At 37.9% G+C, this 21,787-nt stretch overlaps 2 protein-coding genes across 4 annotated transcripts; both read right to left on the bottom strand.

Moving 5' to 3' along the window:
- Nucleotides 1-3,700: 3,700 nt before the first annotated feature.
- Nucleotides 3,701-4,555, bottom strand: LOC115961273. Its single transcript, XM_031080277.1, has one exon. The coding sequence runs from the start codon at nt 4,553-4,555 to the stop codon at nt 3,701-3,703; it is 855 nt and encodes a 284-aa protein (XP_030936137.1).
- A 6,805-nt stretch (nt 4,556-11,360) lies between these two features.
- Nucleotides 11,361-20,802, bottom strand: LOC115960963 (F-box/LRR-repeat protein At3g48880). Of its 3 annotated transcripts, XR_004085259.1 has the most exons (5): nt 20,540-20,801; nt 13,620-14,027; nt 12,672-13,209; nt 12,224-12,285; nt 11,361-11,540 (listed from the first exon to the last, which is right to left on the bottom strand). XR_004085259.1 is itself a non-coding variant. In XM_031080002.1 (4 exons), the coding sequence occupies exons 2-4, from the start codon at nt 13,976-13,978 to the stop codon at nt 11,529-11,531; spliced, it is 909 nt and encodes a 302-aa protein (XP_030935862.1). In that variant the 5' UTR covers nt 13,979-14,027; nt 20,540-20,802; the 3' UTR covers nt 11,361-11,528. The 3 variants fall into 3 exon arrangements, 2 of the variants coding, with proteins under 2 accessions (XP_030935862.1, XP_030935861.1); XM_031080002.1 differs by lacking the exon at nt 12,224-12,285 and having other exon boundaries at nt 20,540-20,802; XM_031080001.1 differs by lacking the exons at nt 11,361-11,540; nt 12,224-12,285 and having other exon boundaries at nt 12,291-13,209; nt 20,540-20,800.
- Nucleotides 20,803-21,787: the final 985 nt, after the last annotated feature.

The following is a 21,787-nucleotide window of genomic DNA, read 5'->3' as shown; positions in this document are numbered from 1 at the left end:
TAGTGAGAATCGTTGCGAGGTTAATTTCCCCCAAGTTTGTGGTCCGAGGAGCCATGCAGGATTTGAGTTCTGTTTAACACTTAGTGAGAATCGTTGCGAGGTTAATTTCCCCCAAGTCTATGGTCCGAGGAGCCATGCAGGACTTGGGTTCTGTTTAACACTTAGTGAGAATCGTTGCGAGGTTAATTTCCCCCAAGTCTGTGGTCCGAGGAGTCATGCAGGACTTGGGTTCTGTTTAACATTTAGTGAGAATCGTTGCTAGGTTAATTTCCCTCAAGTCTGTGGTCCGAGGAGCCATGCAGGACTTGGGTTCTGTTTAACACTTAGTGAAAATTGCTGTACAGTAACACGGCGTCAAGTATGGTGTCTTTCATTAATAACAGTACCTTTTCAGGTTATTTACATTCCATGGACGTGGTACTACATGTTCGTCCAAGTCTTCCAAAAAGTATGCCCCAATGCCGGCTACAGAAGTGATACGGTATGGGCCCTCCCAGTTTGGTCCAAGCTTTCCCCATACAGGGTTCCTCGCGGTGCCCAGGACTTTCCTCAGCACTAGATCCCCGGGCATCAACGGCCTTGACTTCACCTTAGCGTCGTAGCCCTGCTTGAGCTTTTGCTGATAATAAGCTAAGTGAACCATCGCACTTTCCCTTTTTTCTTCGAGGAGATCTAGGCTTTTTTCTAGAAGGCTGTTGTTAGCAATGGGGTTGAAGGCGGTAGTCCTTTGGGTTGGGAAGTTTATCTCCAGTGGGATGACAGTTTCGGCTCCGTAGGTCAATGAGAAGGGGGTTTCTCCTGTGGACCTGCGAGGCGTGGTGCGGTATGTCCACAAGACGTGGGCTAACTCTTCAACCCACCTCCCTTTTGCGTCGTCCAACCTCTTCTTCAGCCCATTCACTATGGTTTTATTGAGGGCTTCCGCCTGTCCATTACCCTGTGGGTAGGTCGGTGTGGAGTATCGGTTGATAATCCCCAGCTCATTACAGTATTCTCTAAAGGCTTTGCTGTCAAATTGGAGGCCGTTGTTCGAGATCAGGGTGTGCGGGGTCCCGAACCTAGTGATAATATTTTTCCAGACAAACTTCTTGACATCGACGTCCCTGATATTTGCCAGCGCCTCGGCTTCGACCCACTTTGTGAAGTAGTCGGTGCCGACGAGAAGAAATTTCCTGTTCCCAGCCGCTTTGGGGAACGACCCTAGTATGTCTAGGCCCCACTGTGCGAATGGCCAAGGGCTGGACAACGGGTTAAGTTCTCCGCCCGGCTGGTGTATGTTCGGGGCGAACCTTTGGCATTGGTCGCACTTCTTCACATATTCTAGAGCCTCTTTGTGCATGCTCGGCCACCAGTAACCCAGCGTCATGGCCCTGTGGGAGAGAGACCTGCCCCCCGTATGGCTTCCACAAATCCTTTCATGTAACTCCTCCAGGATGAGTTCCGTAGCCCCTGGGTGCACACACAGCAAGTATGGCCCCGAGAACGAACGTCTGTAAAGTTTAGAGTCCTCGGATAGCCAGAATCGAGAAGCCTTCCTCTTGATTTTGTCAGCTTCAACCTTATTGTCCGGTAAAGTGTTGTGCTTTAAGAACAGCACCAGAGGGTCCATCCAGCTAGGCCCTACCTCGACGCTGTGTACCCGAACACCGTTGGGCTCCTTTGTTGTTGGGCGGCAGAGATCTTCAACTAAAATAACCCGCGGAAGGGGTTGAGTCGAGGAGGTGGCCAATGTTGTGAGAGAATCCGCATGGGTGTTCCCACTCCTGGGTATATGCGTTAATTGGAAGCCACTGAAATGGGTCTGCAAGTGTTTAGCTCGAGCAAGGTACCCTTGCATTCTTTCATCATTCACCTCCAATTCCCCGTTTACTTGTCCTACAATGAGTCTCGAATCCGAGAATATGCTTGCGCATTTTCCACCCAATTTTCGGATCATCGACATTCCCTCCAACAGTGCCTCATACTCGGCTTCGTTATTCGTGGCCAAGAATCCGAGCCTCAACAACTTTTCTATGGTTATCCCTTCGGGACAGACTAGAACGAGCCCCACCCCTAAGCCCCTTTGGTTTGCTGCACCATCAATGTGTACTCTCCACCTATTGTGCTCATGCTGAAAAACTGTGCTGACCAGTTTCCCATCAGCACTTCGTGACCCCGACATTTCCATCCCTTCTAGGGTGGGCTCCGCAAATTCAGCTACTAGATCGACGAGGACTTGCCCTTTTATGGCGGTGCGAGGCATGTATCTAATGTCGAAGGCGCCCAGGATTGTTCCCCACTTAGCTTTTCTACCTATGTAGTCAGCGCTGCAGAGGACCGATTTCAGTGGAAGTTGAGTTAGCACAACTACTGTATGTGCCTGAAAATAGTGGGGGAGTTTCCGCGTGGCTTGTACGACGACCAATATAGCTTTTTCGAAGGAGAGATATCGGGTCTCTGCCTCCTGCAGCGATTTGCTTACGTAATAAACGGGCCGCTGCGTGCCGTTGTCTTCTCGGACTAGTACTAAGCTCACCGCATGAGAGGTTACTGCAATGTATGCGAATAACACTTCGTCGGCATCGGGACTGGACATGATCGGTGGTCGGGCGAGGTATTCCTTGAGCTGTTGGAAAGCTAAAGCACACTCTTCAGTCCACTCAAAGCCCTTCCACTTGTGCAAAAGGAGGAAAAAAGGCCTGCATCTGTCCGCTGAGTGGGAGATGAAACGGTTTAAAGCAGCTATCATGCCGGTAAGCTTCTGGACCTCTTTGGGATTCCGAGGAGGCTGCAAGCTATGAATGACTCTTATTTGGTCAGGGTTAACCTCTATTCCTCGGTGGGTCACCATATAACCCAAGAACTTTCCTGATCCTACCCCAAATGAGCATTTGGATGCATTCAGTTTTAGCTTGTACTTTCTTAGAATTTGAAACATTTCACCGAGGTCTCTGATGTGGTCGGCCACCAATTTTCTCTTCACTACCATGTCATCTATATACATTTCAACGGTCTTACCCATCTGCTGTTCAAACATCCTAGTCATTATCCTCTGATAGGTCGACCCGGCATTCTTCAGTCCAAAGGACATCACCTTATAGTGATAGTTGCCAATTGGGGTGACAAAAGCGGTATTCTCTTGGTCTTCGGCAGTCAGGGATATCTGATGGTAGCCTTGGAAGGCGTCCAGAAAACTCATTCGGGGGTGTCCGACAGTCGCATCTACTAATTGGTCCATCTGCGGCATTGGGAAAGGATCCTTCGGGTAGGCCTTGTTTAGGTCTGTGAAATCTACGCAGACCCGCCATTTTCCGCTCTTCTTTTTTACCATGACTGTGTTTGCCAACCATTCGGGGTAGAATACTTCCTTGATAGCCCCAGCTTTCTTCAATTTTGCAACCTCTTCTCTCACAGCGTCTGCATGTTCTTTTGACGAGCGCCGAGGAGGTTGCTTCTTTGGTGTTATGGCTAGATTAACATTAAGGTGATGGCATATGAGATCTGAGTCAACCCCGGGGGCTTCATAGGGATCCCAGGCGAATACATCCTCGTTCCGCCGAAGAAGATCAATTAGCGCTGACTTCTCCTGTGCTGGTAATTCCGAGCCGACCTGAAAAAACCTCTCAGGGTCTGATCCGACGAGTACTTTCTCCAGCTCCTCACAGCTCACCCCCATGGCCGGTCCTCCACTACGCGCAGTTGGGACCGGGGTCATTGATTGCTATAAGCCGTTCTCAGCAGAAGTGGAAGGTTCGCTATTTGGTCGTCGTGATATTGCCGACACCATGCATTGTCTGGCCATTCCTTGGTTCCCTATTATTTCTTTGATTTGACCTCCTGACGGATACTTTACCTTTTGGTGCAAGGTTGACGACACAGCCCCCAGTGCATGAAGCCATGACCGGGCCACAATAGCTGTGTAGGGGGAGTAGGAATCCACGACAATGAAGTTCACTTCTACTACGTCTGAGTCTGTTTGCATAGGCAGCCTAATCATACCCTTCGGGATGATGATTTTTCCTTCAAAGCTGACCAGGGGTGAATCGTATGGCGACAGGTCTTCCTGCTTCAAGTTCAACCCCTTATACAAATCCGGGTACATTACTTCCACGACGCTGCCTTGGTCAACTAACACCTTTTTCACATCATAACCTTCTATCCTGAGCGTCACGACTAGAGCGTCTTCATGGGGTTGAATAGTTCCTTGCTTTTCCTCCTCCGTGAACCCAATTAATGGCGTGGCACTCACTCTGGCTCTCTTGGATTCCCTTTTGTCTGGCTTCGTCGGGAACCTGCCCACTGACATTACTTTGAAAGGGCTGGAACCGGTTCTCCCAGGTGCGGCAAGAATGACATTTATTGTGCCAATGGGTGGCCTCAATGTGCCTTGTCTGGTTTCAACATTTGACTGTTCCTGCCATCCTTCAGGGCGGTGCAACAGATGCCTCAACGTCCCTTCTCGGACAAGACGATCCAAATAGTTTTTCAGATTCCTGCAATCATCGGTGGTGTGACCTGGCTCCTGGTGGTACGCGCAATACAGATTCTGATTGCGTTTTAAGGGGTCACCCGCCATCCTGTTCGGCCACTGAAAAAAGGGTTCGCACTTCACCTTCTCCAGGATTTTGTGCAATGGCTCTCGGAACACAGCGTGGACTGCCTGAGCCCCAGTAGGCCCGGACTGCTCCGCGTAGTCCCTTCTCGGCCTGTTACTGCTGTTAAAGCGGTCCGACCTGAAGTCCCTCCTCTCCTGAGGGACAACCTTCGCTTTACCCTTCCCCATTTGCTGGTCCTCCTCGACTCTTTTGTACTTGTTTATTCTGCCCATGAGCTGGCGCACGCTGGTGACTGGCTTCCCAGTGAGGGACTTTCTTAAGCCATGATCTGTCGGCAGGCCCCTTTTGAACGTACTAATGGCGATGTCATCGTAGTTTCCTTCTATCTCATTGTACATTTCCCAATATCTGTCCGAGTAGGCCTTCAGCTTTTCTCCTTCCTGCATGGACAAGGATAAGAGGGAGTCGAGGGACCGAGGGGCTCTAGTGTTGGTGATGAAGCGGGAGCCAAAAGCCTGCGTCAGCTGTTTAAAGGAATCTATGGAATTCGGTGGGAGGGCATCAAACCATCTCATCGCCAGGGGCCCCAAGCTGGATGGGAACACCTTACACATTAACGCCTCGTCCCTGGAGTGGACGGCCATCCTCTGGTTGAATTGGCTTACATGCTCCACTGGGTCAGTTCAACCATTGTATATGGCAAACGTTGGATGATTGAACCGCCGAGGAAGCACTGCCCTCTCTATTCTACGCGTGAACGGCGACTGGGAGATGCGATCCAGGGCCTTGCTCATGGCATCATTGGCTAGGCCTTGGTAAGACGAGCTTTTGTGGCTGAGTTTGCGAGGCCGCTTTTCCTCATAGGAAAAAGTCTCGCTTGGAGGGGTTCTTGACCTTCACCTGTATTCACCGTCCCCATCACTGCTAGTGTCCGAGGCGGGCAAAGGGCGTTTTCGCTGCGCTCGACGCAGCTTCCTCTTCAAATCATCAATCTCTTGCTGTAGGGCCTTTCTCTCGTTCTGCTTAGGGGATGCATGATCTTTCCCTTTTGAGTGGCTTCTACTCGTGTGAGAGGTGTTCACACTGCCCTCTCGTTGATTATCTTGGCCTTTCCCTCGCTCGAGATTTAAAAAGTTGTCCTGCCGTTGAGATTCTGCACGTCCGGTTTGGCGCGGACCTGATCCTTCCATCTCTTACTGTTTCACTTGTCGAGACACAAGTTCTCCCCACAAACGGCGCCAATTGTAGGGGCGGTATTTTGGGGCCCAGGCCCAGCAAGTAAATGGTTCTAGCCCAAAAGTCCCCAGACAATGAATTTGTAGAGAGTGGGCTACAGAGCTAGGATTAGACGAAGTGAACGTCAGTTAGATGTGCGCCATGCAACGTGTTGAACGTGAGAATACTCCATTTATGTTTAGTAGGATATCAATCCAAGGAGACGTATAAGTGCACCTTTTACTCTGTTTACAGACTATAGAGTTCTTTCACCTTTCTCTCTCTCTTTTTTTCTGATTCTCCGATCCCCTCTTCGTGGGGATCTCCTTCTCTTATATAGCCTCCTTGAAGTAATAAGGACCTTACACTTGTTAATCATCTGGACCTTCACTTGAGTGTCTGTCCCATCGGACATCTTCCCTATCTTTCTGTGAGTTGCACTGGCCAATGTAAAACTGTTTGCCTGTCTTCTCCACATTAATGCGGCTGAAAAAGTAGCTTCTTGCATTTAATGCGGCAGTTGTGGCTGTTCCCCGATGTCTCGCATTTTCCTCTTCTATGCTGTGCGAGGCTCACCCTCCTGCTCATGTTCGCCTGGATGGGTTCTTCACTGTGGAGGGGACGCATATTGGGCCCGTATTAGTGTGTCCGAGGAGGCATTCCTCCTTGGACGTTTTTTTTAGATCAAACCGGGCTCAACAGGGTTGGGCTAGGAATCACTTGGGCTCCTATTCCCCGTTGGGTCAGGGTTAGGCTTCGTGTGGGTCCCCAGGCCCATTCGCTGATTTTGGAAATTCCACCCCTACAACAAGTTTTTGTAAGTTAAAATTATGTATAAAATATAAATTCATAGATGATATAATAAATAATATAAGAATGATACAAACTTTGACATATATATTAAGAGCATAAAGAACTTACAATTCAACAATTAAAATTTTAAAATATATATTTATTTTTATTAAGTAAGGTTGTAGCCATAGGTTACAACCAATTTTGTAACTAAACTTTATCCATACTTTAATATTTTTAAGTTTTGTTAGTCGAGTAACTTAAAAACACAAGTTCAGGTGCATTTAATGCTATATCACATGACATTTTATACAAATTTCAAAAAATCATTTAAATATCCAATATCATATTACATGAAATTTTTATTCAACTTTATTATAAAAAAAAGTAACACAAAAAATAAAAATAACCACAATAATTTATACATACAAACTAATAGATTATTGACAATTGTATTTTTTTTTTTTTAAATATGCATTACAATTCATAATTTAATACTCCCTAGACGCTTGTTAACCATACTTTTTTTTTAATCTACTTATATTTATTTATTTATTTGAATTACAATGAAGGTAGGTAGGGGACTTGTCTTCGGGTATTTAAACCAATATAAATAGGCATGGCAACAGAATATGGCCAGATTGGTATGGGTGGGTCTGTCATCCCTTCTTCAACGCAAATAAGATTCGCAAGGGGTAGATTGGGCCAAAATGTGATGAATATATATTTTACCAATCCTAACAAGATGACACAAGATGACACCAATGTTGATGAGAGTGAAAGAAATGAGAGAGGAGAAGTGATAGTAAGAGTACTTAGAGAAGAATCCGAATTTGGTAAAGATGTTTTACATCATTCAATAAAAGATTGTTAAATCAGTATTTTACTTAAAATTGAATACATCCTACTACATTTAATAACATCTTAATAAACTCCCAATTTAGTTGGATTAATATCTGGGTATTAAAATTAATTGAATGTGATTGTGCTTATTCTTTCAAGTCCGAATTTGGTAAGGATAGGATGTAAAACCCATGTTTTACACTATCTAATAAGAGATTACAATATTAGCATTTTAATTAAAATTCAATACATCCTACCACACTTAATAGCATCTCAATAAACTCTCAATTTGGTTGGATTTATATATAGGTATTAGAATTGATTGAGTGTAATTGTGCTTATTCCTAAATATGTTATAAGATGATGTGGTATATTGAGATTGGAAGAGTAAAATATGAGTTTTACACCACATCCTTACAAAATTTAATCTCTATTCTTAAATATATGATAAGAAGATGTGATATGTTAAGATTTGAGGAATAAAATATGAATTTTGTATCACATCCTTACAGAATTTAATTTCCTTAGAGAAAGATGCGTGTTTTGGAAATTTTAATGTAATGTGTGAAAAAAGAGAATTTCATTGCAATATTAATTCACACATAATGAGCTAGGCTAGTAATCTCCCTCTTTGGATAAGAATAACTAAGTCAAGATGGAAAGAAAGATAATATCGAGTAATTATAGAATACTACTAGAAAACAACAAGTACATACTCCATCATCTTACATAATAAAAATTTCACATAATTAAATTCATGATAAGACCCACTTTTGTATTTTTTGTTTTTGCTTTTATAATCCGGCAATTGGGGGTAAGGGATTTACATTATGGTTCTCTATTAGAAAAACTAGTATATAACTCGTGCATAAGCACAGTACAATTAAAAAACAATTACAATTACACATATATATGAGTTCAAATTATATTTGGTGTAAGGGTTATACATTTTTTAAGTTATAGATGAGTTTTACTCTCTCCCCTCTCTCTCTCTCTCTCTCTCTCTCTCTCTCTCTCTCTCTCTCTCTCTCTCTTAATTTTTAATTATATATACATATGAGTTTACTTAGTCTTTTTTTATTTATTGGGTTTTTGATGACTTATTTATATTAGACTTTTAGTCTTTTGCACAACATTAACTCACCTAGAAAAAAGAAAAAAGAATAAAAAGAAGAAGAAGATAGGACACGTGTTGTAAAATTAGACAACAATTCGAATCCAATTTAATTTTCTTTCAACTTTGACTTTAATTATATATATATAGTCATGGATGAGTTTAACTCTCTCTCTCTCTCTCTCATTTTCAATTTTAGATTTTTTGGATATACACATGAGTTTACTTCTTTTATTTATTTATTGAGTTTTTGATAGTTTATTTATACTAAATTCTTTGTCTTTTTGCACAACATTAATTCAACTAGAACAAAAATTAAAAAAACTTAGATAGGACATGTGGCGTAAAATTAGACAACAATTAGAATCCAATTTAGAATATAATTATTCTCAAAAAACCTTTTAGAATATAATTGAATTTTCTTATAGTTTTGGCTTTAATTATATATATAGAAGTGTGTGAAAAAAGAAAATTTTATTATATTATTAATTTACACATAGAGGTCTAGGCTAGTAATTTCCGTCTTTAGATAAGAATAACCAAGTCAAGATGGAAAGGAAGATAATATAGAGGTAATTATAAAATACTCCTAGAAAACAGCAAATGCATACACCATCATCTCACATAATAGTGAATTTCACATAATTAAATTCATGATAAAACTCACTTTTGTAATTTTTTTTTAAATAATCCGATAATTGGGGGTAGGTGGATTTGAATTATGGTTCTCTATTAGAAACGTTAGGAGATCACAACTAGTTGAGGTCTTTTCTTTAGATAAAAATAGCCAAGTCAAGATGGAGAGGAAGATAATATAGGAGTAATTATAGAATACTCCTAGAGAATAATAGATGCATACTTCATCATCTCACATAATTAAATTCATGATAAGATTCCCTTTTGTATTTCTTTTTTATAATCCGATAATTGAGGTACTAAGCTCATGACTGTTAAGATCTTATGTGAGAGAAATGAGTACACATTTATCATACTCGTAGAGCATTCTATAAATTTATGAGAAGGTAGACATATTGCCATCCTACACATATGGATTAGGGTGGCTAAAGGGCTAATATGGCCATAAATAACTGAACTTTTTTATTTTGTGAAAAGTTTTGGGGTGTGAACTCTCTCAATGTTTCCTTTCAAAACGTAATATTGAGTTATTGACAAAATGAAAGTGCAATCATTGGGAGTAATTTGATCAAATGGGAATGGCCCAGCTTGGTAGAGATGGTAGGTACAACTATAGAATATCAAATGTGGCATCTTCATCCAAAAGCATTCTAACATTAACAGGAGGGGAATTAAATACAACAAATTCATTCTCCATAGCAGCACCAGTACTGGACACCTTTTAGAGAAGAGGAAGAATTACACTCCCAGTAAAAATTAAGTAGGTCCTTGCAAAAGTTTTCAAGTTATGGTTTTTAATTTTTTTATTTACTACTTTCTTGGATCAAGATCTATACTATTTTAATTTCCGTGCATTGGATTTTTCAATGATTTTATGGGATTTAATCTAATATATGAACAAGCAATTCAATGACACATTTTATATATATATATATATATATTTTTTTTTAAAAAAAAAAAAATTTATTAATGCAACATATTGTGATTGGTGTATATTAAAAGTAATTTTGACGATGATTCCTCATGAAAGCGATTGATTTTCAATCATAGGACCTAAATGTACAAATGTTTTTGCCCATAATGTTGCTCTGTGGACTCTCTTGTTCAGCTTTGGCCTTTGGTTGGGCATTTTACCATCTCTGTACTCACTGTCTGGTTTTTTTTTTTTTTTGGAAGTATTGTCTGGGTGTTTTCAAAGGGGGCAGGAGATGAAGAGGTCCCTGTAGGTGTTTTTTTTTTTTTTTCAAATAAATTTCAACAATATTATTGTTATTAGTTATTACTTATTGTTCAGGGGGTAAAAAAAAAAAAAAATTCCTCCATTATTTGTGCGAGCTGGGACCCTTTATGAAGGTCCAAAAGTGGTTTATAAAACTTCAAAATTCACTGTTAGAATATGTCACCTACCAACCATTTCACATTTCATTTCATATAGTTTTTTTTTTTTTTTTTTTTTTTTTTTTTTTTTTTCCGGGGGGGGGGGGGGGTGGGGTGGGTGTGGGGTGGGGGCTGCTAAACAATGAAGAGTGATGCCATTCATATATTAAATACAGAACTGATAATCAATTCTACGGGTAATGTTTTTGTCCAGTATTCCTCTGTATTGGATGGGATATGGGGACAAGCCAAACCTTTTTTTATTTTTTTTAAATGCTTTAATAATTGTAAAGATGGTAACCAGGATAGTTTAGGTAGAAAAGATAGGACAATGCATTCAATCACTTATGATGTAGTTGAAAAGTTCGATAATTTATGATGTTAATAATCTAAGAAGGTATGCCATACATCGGAGATGTCTCCATGGACTTAGAAATGTTGATTTCTCCACTAAAAAGAAGAGGCTTTTAACAGCAAGCACTGAAGACGTGAAGGATGAAGCTTTTTAGTCTCTTTAAATAAATTGATTTTAGCCAGAACATTCTTTGAAGACAGTGATAACAGTTTTTATGCATATAATCATGAATAACAAGCCTTCACTACCTACCTTAAAAGCAAGAAAGGCTTCACTGCAATTCAAAACTTCAAACTGAAAAGAGAAAGTCTAGGGAGACAACTTTTGCCACAAGTTGTCGAAATGGTTGACTATATATGAGTGGTAAAAAAAATGATAAATGCATGTAAAAATTATTATGCATCACTCACAATCAATCATTTTGACAAGTTGTGGAAAATGTTGTATTTTTCAAAGAACACATTCATATTTATCTTAGCCTCAGGCCTGAACAAACCCAGTCCAATCCAACCCTGTGCATTTGCATTTTTTACAATTATCTAGGAGGATAAAAGCAACATAAATTTGCTTCCAACCACTCTGTTGTCTCCTTTACAATTATTGGGATATAAAGAGGATGAGAAGCAAGCATAATAACCGCCAACCGGAGAGAATAACACCTTCAAAAATAACACTGAATGTAGATAGCAAAATCAGAAAAGGTTCTATATACTTCCACGTTCAAAATTATCCATACCAACACTGAATGTAGATAGCAAAATCAAATGCATCGCAGATAGTTATGCTTAAAATACCAATCTGGAACAAGTATCAGAAACAAATTTATCAGGCAAAGAACTGGATTTGGCCACAGATTATGACCTGGTAGGACACATTTGACAGTTACTCCATGTGGATTTTATTTTTAAATTTTCTTATATCATATAACCCGTCTAGTTAGTAAGCATTATTTTGAGGTTATTCAGGATGAGACTTTAATTTGAAAAATGTGTTTGACATAATTTGTAATGGACATAAATATTTATATAGATCAAAACCTTAAGGGGTGGAAGGACATTTATAAAAATCGGACGGAGTTTTTGACATTTCCTCAAACCTAGAGGAAGGTTATTGTAATATACCCTATCACTTGTTAACAATCTCAAAGAGGAGACAAAGCTTGGTCTTCTCAGCCTTGTCTTAGCTCATTTCCTAACACGTTTATGTGCATACTTTCTCATACTACCTGGACGCATGTTATATTCAACCATATCACATCTGTAACAAATTAACAATCACAAAAAAGTTTGAAGAGACCAATTCAAACTTTATGAATCAACTGTGGCTTAGCGAATATATGGAGTCAATAGCACTTACATACAAAAGAGACGTAATAGAAAATTCCAACCAAATGCCGAACATCATTCCTAATTGAATTCCTGTATGCAACACTATAATGTCAACAAGTAATTCATCTCAAAAATTTTCCCATTACACCATAATTAAAAAATGTGGTGGACCAAAATTGAGAATCCTATTGTAACAGAAAAGAACTTACAATATGTACACTTCAGACACATACATCAATAGTTCTCTCCCAAAAAACAAGTCAATCATGTGTCAAAACCAAACCTACCTGTGGGAGGATGTCTTTTGCAACACAAGTAAGACCATAAAGATGGCTGCCATTTATATTTATTCAGCAACATTTTATTTTGTTTCTAGCATAAAAGAAATATAATCACTAAAGAGAAAATATGATACAGCTTCTAATTTGTGGAAACACAATCTCCACATGTTCTAATCAAAGTGCAAGAGAGCTCACCTCATCTGCTTTCCACAGCCCTTCCTCGTATCTGTACCACCTCATGAGCCCTTCATCAATTTTGGTTCGCTGGCACATAGTGCATGAGTCATTCATGCATGTTAAAAATTCGCGTAACCGAGAGGCCTTTTCAATAATAGATTGATCAATTTCGCTAACAACTTTTTTAGGTCCAGGAGGTGGAAGGACTTCTATTAGAAGGCAATGTGATATGTTAAGCACTTCTAGGTGTGGCAAACTATCCAGGACAATGATCAGAGCTTCCTTATATAGCATTGAGCATCGGAGGCTTAGGACCTTCAAGGTTGGAAGGAATGTAGCAAGTGTACTAGCAAAGAATTTATCACAAGGGCCCATAATCTTCAGTTCTCTAAAGTTCTTGCAGTTCTTGGAAATTTCCTCCATGAGGTATGGAGGATTTGCAATTCCAGGCATTGTTAGGGATTCAAGATCTTTCCATGCACGAATGGCCTTGCATATTCCAGTCTTTTTTATTCTGTTCCAAGCCGGCAGAACAAGTCGTCTGAGCTGTGGGCACCTGCAATAAAGACAGTGGTTATTGTCAATTCAACATTGAGTGGTACTATAAGAGACATAACAACACATCTTAAAATATATAGCTTAGTACAACTATTGGCTATAGGGTATGGTTATATATATTCCATGCTACATTGACCCATGCATCACAAACAGTATTATTTTTTTAATTCAATGCAATAATGTGTTTGAATTTAATTGGAAAACCTAAGGTACAACACCTGAGGAAATGTAACTAAGTTTTGTCCAAAATAACTATTTAAAAAAAAAAAAAAACTTGCTTTGATATCTCAACATTTATCATTAATCATTATAAAGACATATATTTCAGAAAAGGAGATCAGCAATACTATCAGAAACCTTAAGGGTTAAAATATTCAGCTCGATAAACAACAAAATAACTGGAATTACCTTTCTGCAGTATAAGTTAACTGTTCATCACTCACGAATAGGTTGAAATGGAAAATCAAGGTTGTTATGTTTCCCCTGCTGAGACTCATAGAAATCTTCAATAGACGGGTTAATATCTTATCAGACCGTCCATCAACATAAACATATGGCTCTAATGGGATTTTTATGAAATTCGATTTCATCATTGATAAATCAAGTGTTTTCCAAAGCAGAGGATCACAGCAAGCCATACGCCATGCACTACAGACATGAGCGATACCCGAAGTTAACTCAAGGATGTCAAAAGACTGGAAAATCTTCACCAAAATATCAGTGTCCAGGTCCTCCCATCTCCTCCCAATATAGTAACCGTCTTCCATTTCACAAGCTTGTCAAAATTCTTAATGGATTTTTGATGCATCCAAATTTCTACATGAAGAATTACAAGGAATTAGTATAAAAGTTTAGTTCATCAAATTTTTATAACTCTATCCAAGAGATAATTCACTCATGATTACCAAAAGAAAACACAAGCTCTGGAAATACGACAAGATTTGCCAACTTGTTTCATAATTTTAATTGGCATACAAATCCCCAAATGTCATTCAAAAGTCACCTGATGCCTCTTAAAATATGCAGATCCAGACTAGGCTAATGCAGCTTGATGTAGGATCGTTCTTTAAGAATTCAGAACTAAATTAGATTTCTTGATGAGACCTTGAAGGGTTCTTGAATAAGATGTTTAAGGGTTTTGGTAAAAACAGATTGAAACTTGAATATATTGACTGTTTTTTCTTAACAGGGAATAGAATAAGAAATAAGATAGATAAAAACACTAGGCAATCATACCTAGCTTTTCCTAAGCAATCACACTTAGGGAGGAGAAGGCAATCATGCCCTCAAAGCTTAAAATAAGATGTTGGAATTGCATTAGAATCAATCTCACTATGAATATTATTGACTACAATATAGGCTATTGTTAAATCCTTTCCTACAAGGATTAGGACTTTAAATAACTTATTCCTAAAATGACTAGGATTACTAATAACATACAAAAAAAGGACTTCAGAACTTCTAAACCAAATAGGAAAAGGACTATAAACATGAAATAAGACTCATTACAGTCCATTCCAAAAAATCTAGAAATTACCCCAGCAACTTTCTAACCTTAAAACTTAATAATAAGGCTCAATAATAACTTAATACCAAACTACCCCTGTTTTAGTGATGATGTTTTCTAGAAAATGAGTCATTTTCTAAGAAGCATTTTCTATAAAACTATCTCATTTTCCAACGTTTTGTAGCAACTTTAAATGAGTTAAAAAAACTCCTAACTTTCCTTATTTAGCTTACTGTGAGATACAGAGTGCGTTTGGGAAGCGCGTTTTGCGCTTCCCATGTCTGCGTTGTGCACACCAGTGGGTCCCGTGCATTGTTCATGAGACTCACAAACTTCACTTTTCAGCAACTTTTTCATTAAAAATGAGTCCTACGGCACTATTTACACGTTTAAAAGTTATTTTGCTACAGTGTTTTCAGTTTTCAACAAAATAAGCTGTATCCAAACGGACCCAGAGTTGTTTTCTCAAAAAATTTAGTGGAAAACAATCTCTAAAAATAAGCCATACTTTTTATGTTGACCAAAGATCCTTTGACTCATCTTTTTTTGTGCTACCAAACATTGGAAAATACGGTAAACTATCTTATGTGTTACATAAAGTTTTCCATCGAAACAAACGGAGCATAATACAACCTATGAAAGGTTCCAAGAAGGCCTTGGATCAAAATTAGACCAAAATTCTTGAATTTTTGTACATTTAATCTTGTTTTTCCTTTAACTCTTCTTTACTGTCTGCATCACAGCAAACTTTATCTATGGGTGGAGAAATGGCCATAAAGAAAACTGCAGTAAATTTCCTAAATATATACCAGGATTATTTATTCTGCAATTTCAGTGCACAATATAAAAAAATAAATCATAATTGTATTATATATTTGGCTGAATGCCAGTATGGAGCAGTACCGTAATAGTAAATTATTAAATAAACAATGATAAGAATGATGATTAAACGAAAAAAGAAAAAGAATGATAACAACGACAACAACAACAACAAAAAAGCAACAACAAAACCTGTAACTTTTTCTGAACAACATAACCAGATTTGTGGGTTAAGAGGCAAAAGTCAACTCATACATATTCCAAAGAAGTGATCATAGAGAAGATTGATAAACCAAATAGTTGCTCACAAGAATGAATGCAAAAAGAAGTGCAACCATTGTCAATGAGCGTATCATATGAAAGTTCATAAGTAAGTGGCAGAATTGAGAAACTAGACAACAACCAAGTCTTTAGTCCCAAAATTTTTGGGTTCAGCTATGGATCCTCTACAGATTAGTCATGACCAGCCAAATGTATTCTTTTCAGTTATTCTATTCTATCCTAAGTCATTCTCTATGTTACTCTGATAGTTGAGAAATTATATTAATTAAAATATAACATGATCCCATCAGGCTTGATCTCATGCACCTATTACACAATCAGGATTAGCAGAAACCAATGGTTCTTTCTTTTTATTATATAAACACTTGTTGTGAATCAAATCTCTTTACATCCAATAAAAGAGGTCTTTATTTGCATAATTGAGTGCGAGCAAGATTCATAAAGGACGAATTGGATGGGTTTGTGCAGTGTATAATTCTCCACAAACTTGAATCTACACCATCTCATATCCTAAAATACCATGTTCCAAAAAGTTCTCATCTTGGCTCAAAACTCACTCCTGACAAGTAAAGTCCTTCAGTTATGCATTTAAATTTCAATGTTGGAACAATGACCATCTCAATTATTTCCTTGAACAGTCAACATACCCAGAAAACCTCAAACCTCATGATGCTATTTCCTCTTCTACATTGTGAAGGCTAGTAAAATGTCAATTTTCTAGCCAACAAAATAGTTCTATACCCTTCTTCTTAAACAAACAGTGCACAAAAACCAATGCCTGTGAGGTTGCTTGTAGAACCCAATCACAGCAGCTGCATTCTTTTAAATTGTAAGTGGAAACAACTAACGAGTGTAATGTACTGGCTAAATCTTTTACACTGTAGAACCAAATTAAGGTCAATGAGTGCATAATGCAAACCCAAGCTCAATATAGTTAAAGTTTGTACTAGTGCACAAGGCTCTTGCTTCTATGGGATCTCTGATAGTGATAGATAGTTGGTAGTCAAATTTACCCCCAATTTTGGAAGGAAATGGGTGCAACACGATAACTTCCTAGGAGGTCACCTATCCTAGTACTATGAAGTTCTAATTGGATTTAGTGCATTAGTGCTGTTATGATTGCAACATCAATATAGTTCTTAACTTTTTGATTTATTTTTTTTAATTTTTTATAAATGAATTGGCCTTGTCAAAGTTTGAAATAGTATGGAACATAAAGAAAATATGAGAAAGAAAGAACGAAAGAGATTAATGTGGTTGGGTAAATAAGATCTTCTTCCACACCAATGTAGGCCAAATGGCTACATCTTGCATTCACTTTGATTGATACACAATACAAGAAAACCCATATTTATAATGAGATTTATAGAATTTGAAAAGAGTCTGAATTTGGTAAAGATAGAGTATAAAACCCTTGTTTTACACCATTCAATAAGAAATTGTCACATCAGTTTTTTATCTAAAACTCAATGCATCCTACCACACATAACAACATCTCAATAAACTCCCAGTTAAGTTGAATTTTCAAATGGGTATCAGAATGCAAACTAGATGTTGAGAAGGCTTTTGATCATGTAAACTAGGGATTTCTTATGCAGTTACTTGAACGGGGTGGGTTCTCTACTAAGTGGAGGCGATGGATTTTCTTTTGTATATCTACGGTTTGCTTCTCTATTCTGATTAATGGCTCTCCTTGTGGGTTTTTTGAGAGTTCCAGGGGGTTGAGACAAGGTGACCCCTTGTCTCCTTTGCTGTTTGTCTTGGTTATGGAAGCCCTTGGAAGAATATTGGATAAAGCGGTCCATGATGGCCACATGTCAGGCTTTGGTGTGGGTAACTTAGAGGGAAGATCCTTGGCGATGTCTCATCTTCTCTTTGCGAACGACACTCTAATTTTTTGTGATGCAGATCTAGATCAGATATTGTTTCTCCGTATGATCCTTATTTGGTTTGAGGCAGTCTCTAGTCTAAAGGTAAATTTGGGCAAGTCAGAGTTAGTTCCTGTTGGTGTGGTGCATACTTTTGACTTATTGTTGAATGTCCTTAGCTGTAAACAAGGTACTCTTCCTATGAAATATATGGGTTTTCCTTTGGGAGCTAAATTCAAGGATAAGACAATATGGAACCCAATTCTAGAGAAGATAGAATGGAGATTAGTGGGATGGAAACATTTGTACTTATCCAAGGGAGGTAGAGTCACTTTGATTAAAATCACTCTATCTAATTTACCCACTTATTTTCTATCCTTATTTCCTATACCTGTTGCAGTGGCTAACTGAATTGAGAAACTCCAGCTGAATTTCTTATGGGTGGCATTGGTGACGAAGCAAAATTTCATTTGGTTAAATGGGCTACTATTTGTTCTCCCATTTCTTTGGGTGGCTTGGGGATAAAGAAGGTAATACTTTTTAATGCAGCTTTACTTGGGAAGTGGCTATGGAGATTTGGGATTGAGAATGATGCCCTTTGGAGGCAAGTTATAAAAGTGAAATACGGCTGTATATGGGGTGGCTAGTGTACCAAATTTGTTAATGGTCCATATGGTGTTAGTTTGTGGAAAAATATCAGTTAGGGATGGCCTTCTTTTTCTCGCCACAGTATATATAATATTGAGGATGGGCCTAGGGTGAAGTTTTGGCAAGACCGTTGGTGTGGTGAGACATCTCTTGCAGTTAGCTATCCTGAATTGTTTAGATTTTGCTGAGATAAGGAGGCTAGTGTGGCTGAGCTTATGAATTTTGCTAATGGAGTCCTCTTTTGGGATGTGAGTTTCTTTAGGGGTGTGCATGCTCGGGAATTAGAGGCATTGTCGGGTTTCATGGATACCATATATGGTGCTTTAGTGAAGGGGTTTGGTGAGGATAAGATGTGTTGGAAACCTAACAGAGAGAAGGGTTTCATGGTTAAGGATTTTTATAGTCTTTTAGTGGGCTCCAATGACTATTGTTTTCCTTGGAAAAGTATTTGGAAACAGAAGATTCCTTCTCAAGTAGCTTTCTTTATTTGGACTGTTGCTTTAGGGAAATGCATAACAATTGACAATTTATGAAAAAGGAAGGTTTGGATATTGGATTGGTGCTACATGTGCAAGGGTAATGGTGAATCGGTTGATCATCTTTTTCTTTATTTGGACTGTTGCTATAGGGAAATGCTTAACAATTGACAATTTATGAAAAATGAAGGTTTGCATATTGGATTGGTGCTACATGTGCAAGGGTAATGGTGAATCGGTTGATCATCTTTTTCTTCATTGTCCGATTGCTATGGACTTGTGGTCTGTGGTGTTTGGTTTGTTTGGAATAAGCTGGGTTATGCCGCAATCTGTAGTGGGACTTCTAGCATGTTGGCAAGGTAGATTTGATTGTCATCGAAATGGGTATATTTGGTTGATTGTTCCCCATTGATTATTGTGGTGTCTTTGGAGAGAGAGAAATAATAGGTGCTTTGAAGATATTGAGAGATCCATACCAAACCTGAAGTTATTTTTCTTTAGAACTTTAATGAATTGGTTGGCTACTTTACGAAACCAATCATTTTTTTCTTTTCTTGATTTTCTAGATTCTTGTAATTTTTGTCCTTGAACTGTTTGACCCTTGTACACTCCCTGTGTACTAGGGTGTTCCTTTTTTGATATCAATAAACTTATTATTTATCAAAAAAAAAAATTTGATTTGAGTGTGGTTTTGCTTATTCTTAAAATATGTAATATGATGATGTGGCATGTTGGAATTGGAGGGGTAAAACTTGGGTTTTACACCACATCCAAATTTAATCTTATTTGAGAACGGGTCAACTATCAATTTATTACATGATATTTTGATTTTGAATTTCATATCAATATAATTGATTGCTCCAATCCCTTGATTTACTCTAAGCAATCAAACCTTCGATTTTTTTTTTTTCTGCAATTGGTGGAACGTAAATCATACTTCCCAACACTCCCCCTCAAGTTGTGCACTAATCAACTTGATAGTTTTATGTTACACTAATGGCTTGTTTGGATTGATGGCAAGGGAGGGGGAATAAAGTTGGCCGGAAATTAGGCCAACTCTACTCTACTCCCCCTCCCTCCCCTCAACCCAAACAAGCCCTAAGGGGAATAAAGAGAAAGCAATTGCATACATAATAACTCCAGGCTTCTAAGTGAGAAACTATCCAGTGTAAAGAGTATCACTAAGAAGTTAAATGGAGATCAGAACCCTCAGAAAATGCTCAATGGGCATATACTAGTAAAATACATATATATATATATATATATATATCAGAGCTTCACAAAATGAATTCTTCTAAAAAAACCAAGAATTGTTCAGAGCTTGGGACCTAAATATGTTATACGCATCAAGAATTAAACTTTCTACAAATCCAAAAAGAAAAATCAATGAACCAATTAGTCATACAAAGTATAAAAATTGCACACCAGGCACAATTGTAATTCTCAAAACAAGATCTCGAAAATCCACATCAGAGTTTGAACAACTCAACTCCACAACCTCTGAAAACCAAAATTTTCATAATAGAAAAGGTAAAACACAACTACCAGAAACAAAAACACTTCTGGGTCTCATTATTTGCAGTCAGATCTTCCTATCTTGATCCAATTCCCATTCTATATATACAAACACAACCAAACATACATGTACACAAACATGCATATACATATACATATACATATATGTAAATATGTACAAACAGAGAGAAAGAGAGAGTGAGAGAGAAAGACCTTTATTCAGAAATCGTGTCGCTGGCTGTTTATTGATGAGGTACCTCTTCTGGGTTCGAAGTGAATTAAGAAAAGTTTGTCTCTTTTTTTTTTTTCTTTTTTTTTTTTTCAAAAAGAATGTAACCGAAGAGTGAGGATGAGAGAAATAAGCGATTCGAGACCCTGAAATTCCTTCTACTAAAAACAGCCTTGGCTTACAAATCTTAACCGTTTAGCTTTAAAATCTGGTTGATGATTTTGACAGCAGGTAATATTGGAGGTCAATGAACTAAGACACATGACAACAATCCTATGTCGTACATTAGCAAAAAAAAAAAAAAAAAAAAAAAAAAACAAATCTACTACTTGGGTTGTAAAGTAAAAACCACACTAATAACTAATACAAAAGCTTAAAGGGGAATCTGACCCACCAAAAATGGTAATAATAAAAATGCTGAAGGGTATGTGGCAGGCAAAAAATCTGATGTCATTAAAGTTCATATCCTTGTGTATTTTTGGGGAGTGATAATACGATTGTAGCGTAGAACTAAAGGTAGAGTTTGAAAAAAATATACTGTTATTAAAAAAAAAAAAAAAAAAGAGTTTGAACAAGATACAATTACATCGTTTTATTTGCTTTAAGGTATTCTACGTCTTATTACTGCACACCTTTGATACGATGATTACTCCACAAATATAAGTGCTTATGAGATATGGGGGATAAGGGTCAGTTCAAGTCCTAAGAAGAAGTTCTACACATATATACACTTAGATTACCATACAGTTAACCTTTTTTTTTTTTTTTTTTTTTTTTATAATAAAGATATATAGTTAAAGTGGATATTGAGTTATTTGACTTATTTGATAAGTATATGATTTATAATAATAAATGATAAGTTCTAGTTAGTTAAACTTTATTGAGATCTTGGGTTTTAACTCTACTTATACCAAAAATTAATTGATGTTTTGGTTTGATGATAAAGAGTAGGACTAAGCACAACTCGGATCGGGTTGAGCTCAACCGGATAAAAAGGACGTGAAACCGCTCTCACCCAAACTTGCACATTTGGGTCAGGTATTGGGTAGGTAAATCAGGTCTCATTCTCTTTTCTTTCTTTCTATTTTTTTTTTTTTTTCTAAATTAGTATCATCATTTGGGTCGGATATTAATCAATATATGTTTAATATTGATCATAATATAATTAGTCTAAACTAATTAATTATAGTTAAATTTAATATCTATCATGTCGCGCTATTTCCAAATGTTAT

The sequence above is a fragment of the Quercus lobata genome, chromosome 9 (genome assembly GCF_001633185.2).
Source record: "Quercus lobata isolate SW786 chromosome 9, ValleyOak3.0 Primary Assembly, whole genome shotgun sequence".
NCBI classification, from domain to species: domain Eukaryota; kingdom Viridiplantae; phylum Streptophyta; class Magnoliopsida; order Fagales; family Fagaceae; genus Quercus; species Quercus lobata.
Note: the sequence above shows the minus strand (reverse complement) of the source record. Positions and strands in the feature narration are given on the sequence as shown.

Bases quoted from the DNA above. Each gene is read 5' to 3' on its own strand.
- LOC115960963 (XM_031080001.1), bottom strand. From the start codon at position 13,978: ATGGAAGACGGTTACTATATTGGGAGGAGATGGGAGGACCTGGACACT. The intron at 13,210-13,619 runs GTAATTCCAGTT...TCTTTATTGCAG, and splicing joins TTAACTTATACTGCAGAAAG to GTGCCCACAGCTCAGACGAC.
- LOC115961273 (XM_031080277.1), bottom strand. From the start codon at position 4,555: ATGGCGGGTGACCCCTTAAAACGCAATCAGAATCTGTATTGCGCGTAC.